This window comes from Austrofundulus limnaeus, unplaced genomic scaffold, assembly GCF_001266775.1.
Source record: "Austrofundulus limnaeus strain Quisiro unplaced genomic scaffold, Austrofundulus_limnaeus-1.0 Scaffold1797, whole genome shotgun sequence".
Taxonomy (NCBI): Eukaryota; Metazoa; Chordata; class Actinopteri; order Cyprinodontiformes; family Rivulidae; genus Austrofundulus; species Austrofundulus limnaeus.
In genome coordinates this window covers 31,838-34,768 of record NW_013954199.1, presented here as the reverse complement: position 1 = coordinate 34,768, position 2,931 = coordinate 31,838, and the positions used below count along the sequence as shown (strand labels likewise).

General features: G+C 52.1%; 2 protein-coding genes across 5 annotated transcripts in view; one reads left to right on the top strand and one right to left on the bottom strand.

Annotated features, from left to right (window-relative positions):
* Positions 1-2,051, bottom strand: part of galnt11 (UDP-N-acetyl-alpha-D-galactosamine:polypeptide N-acetylgalactosaminyltransferase 11 (GalNAc-T11)) — a gene marked incomplete at its 3' end in the record, with an annotated part of 4,122 nt that extends 2,071 nt beyond the window's left edge. Inside the window, 4 exon segments of one of the 2 annotated variants that reach the window (XM_014033646.1) lie at positions 174-340; positions 706-829; positions 915-1,162; positions 1,958-2,051. In XM_014033646.1, the coding sequence (XP_013889100.1) occupies positions 174-340; positions 706-829; positions 915-1,131 (508 nt within the window). 2 annotated transcript variants of the gene reach the window in all.
* Positions 2,052-2,190: 139 nt separating this feature from the next.
* The window catches only part of LOC106536386 (5'-AMP-activated protein kinase subunit gamma-2), a 13,279-nt gene continuing 12,538 nt past the window's right edge, over positions 2,191-2,931 (top strand). Inside the window, exons 1-2 of one of the 3 annotated variants that reach the window (XM_014033653.1) lie at positions 2,191-2,366; positions 2,446-2,552. In XM_014033653.1, the coding sequence (XP_013889107.1) occupies positions 2,478-2,552 (75 nt within the window). In that variant the 5' untranslated portion in view covers positions 2,191-2,366; positions 2,446-2,477. Of the gene's footprint in view, positions 2,367-2,430; positions 2,553-2,931 lie in introns of all 3 variants that reach the window. The other 2 variants (XM_014033652.1, XM_014033651.1) reach the window with 2 other exon arrangements.

Here is a 2,931-nt window from a genome sequence, read left to right as displayed (position 1 = left end):
TAACCAATCACATCACAGCTGCAGGTGTGTAACCAATCACATCACAGCTGCAGGTGTGTAACCAATCACATCACAGCTGCAGGTGTGTAACCAATCACATCACAGCTGCAGGTGTGTAACCAATCACAGCTGCAGGTGTGTAACCAATCCCCCCCGCAGGTGGTGTTTGTTACCCAGCTCGCTGTGGTCGTCCACCAGGATGATCTCGTGCAGCAGGTAGGTCGGGGTTCTGTCCAGAACACTGTGGATGGTCCTGAGCAGGGCGGAGAACGCCTCGTTGAAGAAACAGATCACTACGCTGGCAGAAGGTAGAGCCTGAGGGTAGGACCTCTTCTGACACCTGAGTTAGGACAGAGACTCAGTAGGTTAGCATCGTTCTGCAGGTAAACATCTACAACCACTGATCAGGTGCTGTCTGGTCCTGGTCCTGGTCCTGGTCCTGGAGGACCACCATCCTGGTCCTGGAGGACCACCATCCTGCAGGTCTCTCTGCTCCAACACCTGATTAAAATGAATGGTTATCAGGACTGCTGCAGAACCTGAGGAGGTGATAATGGTCCTCCAGGACCAGGACCAGGACCAGGACCAGGACAGGACATTAATGAACTAAAAGCACAGATTCAGGTAAAGATTTGATTCTGAGTTGATGAAAGATCAAACGAGTCGGATCAGAACCCACAGGTTCTGCTCTGCAGCCGGTCTTACTGTGGGTCTCTGGTGTCTGGCAGGTCTCGGTGGTACCCCAGTCTGTTGGAGATCAGGACATTGAAGGCGTGGCGATGGTATCCGGTGTCCCGAAYCTCCTGATCCGCTTCATTAAAGATCATCCCTGCAGACAGACAGAACCTGAAACCCGGTCGTTTTGGACTGAAACCCAGGTTCTGGACATGTTAACCCACACCACCAACACTCACCCATCTCTGACGATAGCTCCGCCCCCCTACTGGCTGCAGGAGGCCGACGCCCCGCCCTGTGGTCAGATAAGCTTCTGCTGATTGGCTGGCTGCGGTGCTGAATGGGGGTCCTGTTAGGCTCCGCCCCCAGGGAGAAGTAGAGGAAGAGGAGGACGGACCAGGTTGCTGAGGTGACAAGGCAACCATAACAGAAGTACCGCAGCGTGACACTGGGCATGGTGGCCGAGAGAGCATCGCCTCACATTACACTGCAGAGAGAGAGAGACTCACCTGTCTGCCCAACACACCTGAGCTCAGAGTCACAGGACAAACCTCTGCTGATCATTAACACTCAGGTGGAGGAAGAGGAGCAGGGTCATGTGAGCGGATTAAAATTCAACTACCTGAACTGCCACGGGTCAGCGTGCCCTCATTCAAAACTCCATTAACTTTTTGTTGGTTTTAAGGTTTCATTTAGATTTAATAAACTACAGAACTGAAGTTATTAAAAACAAGTTATTGTGAGATTTTGGAGGAACTCGTCTTCAGTTCGGCTTTGATAAGACCAACCTGTTTGTGTGTGCAGCCACCTGACCTGTGCACACCTGCAGACAATCAGCAGCTACAAACTAAACCCAGTGTTACAGTGATTTTAAAAACACTTGGCCTTTTGCTAATCTGAGGATTACCTCTGAGATTCGGCTCATTAATCTGTAATGTTCCTGCTTTAAACGCTGACCAGCATGAAGCTTTCTGATTTAATCTGCGCTAAACTCATCTGCGGTTTCTGCAGTAAAACAAGGAGAAAACGGGGATTAACCAAACTGAAACTCAGATTAGAAACACAGTCAACCGGATTAAGCAGGTTCAACAGTAAATCTGAGGCATCTTTAACTAAAGTAGTTTGAACTTGGTTCCAGAAAGGAAACTAACGGGTTTCATGTCCGATAATGGAACTCTTTAGCTTTAGCTCGAGCTAGCCTCAGGAACACGGATCAACAGTCTGTTTCATGTAAACACAAAGTTCTGATGTTGGTTCAGATGTCGGACTCACAGACTCCTACCGGCTCTTTGCTCTGCGGCACTCCGGCAGGACGTCGGCGGACAGCGAACTGTTAGCCAGAACAGCTAAAATCAGCAGGTTTTTCCAGCGGACTTCTGAACGGAGCCGCTGCGGTGCGGCGCTCACACGCACAGGAAACACGTGACTGAGCTTCGCGCTTTCAAAATAAGACAAAAGGAAGTGGTCCACATGAAACCTAAAAGCCCAAACATCAGGTCAGAGAAGGCAGCTTGGTGCCCGCCGCGTCGTCATGGAGCGGCCCAGCGCCCGGCGGTTCTGGAGGATCTGGACCCTCTGAGACCCGGACCCATCTGGTTCGGTCCGGCCTCGGTCGCAGCGAACAGTTCCGATCCACATCAGAGGTTCTGCCGCGGGAGTCTGGCTGGACTGCAGCGGATCACATCCTGCAGGTGAGCCTAGAACCGGAAATGACGTCAGCACATAAACCAGCGCTGAAACACTGTTCATTCACAGCAGAACCAACTGGGTCAGAACCAACTGGGTCAGAACCAACTGACCTGATGGGGAGCACTGAGGATGAGGAGGAGAGGAACAGCAGGAGGAGGAAGAGGAGGCCCCTCAGACTCCACATGCCGGTGAGTTCACCTGCTGCAGGTGAGGGGGCGGGGCCTCAGCAGGGTCAGAGGGTGGAGCCTAAAGCTGAACCTGAGGATCAGTGACCTTCAGAGTGATGAGTCCAGATCAGGTCTCAGACTCCAGGGGACAGAACGGTGAGATGTCAGCAGATCTACAAGTCCCACAGAGTCCTGCAGAGTCCTACAGAGTCCTGCAGAGTCCTACTGAGTCCTGCAGGGTTCTACAGAGTCCTGCAGGGTTCTACAGAGTCCTACAGAGTCCTGCAGGGTTCTACAGAGTCCTGCATAGTCCTGCAGGGTTCTACAGAGTCCTGCATAGTCCTGCAGGGTTCTACAGAGTCCTGCATAGTCCTGCAGGGTTCTACAGAGTCTCACAGGG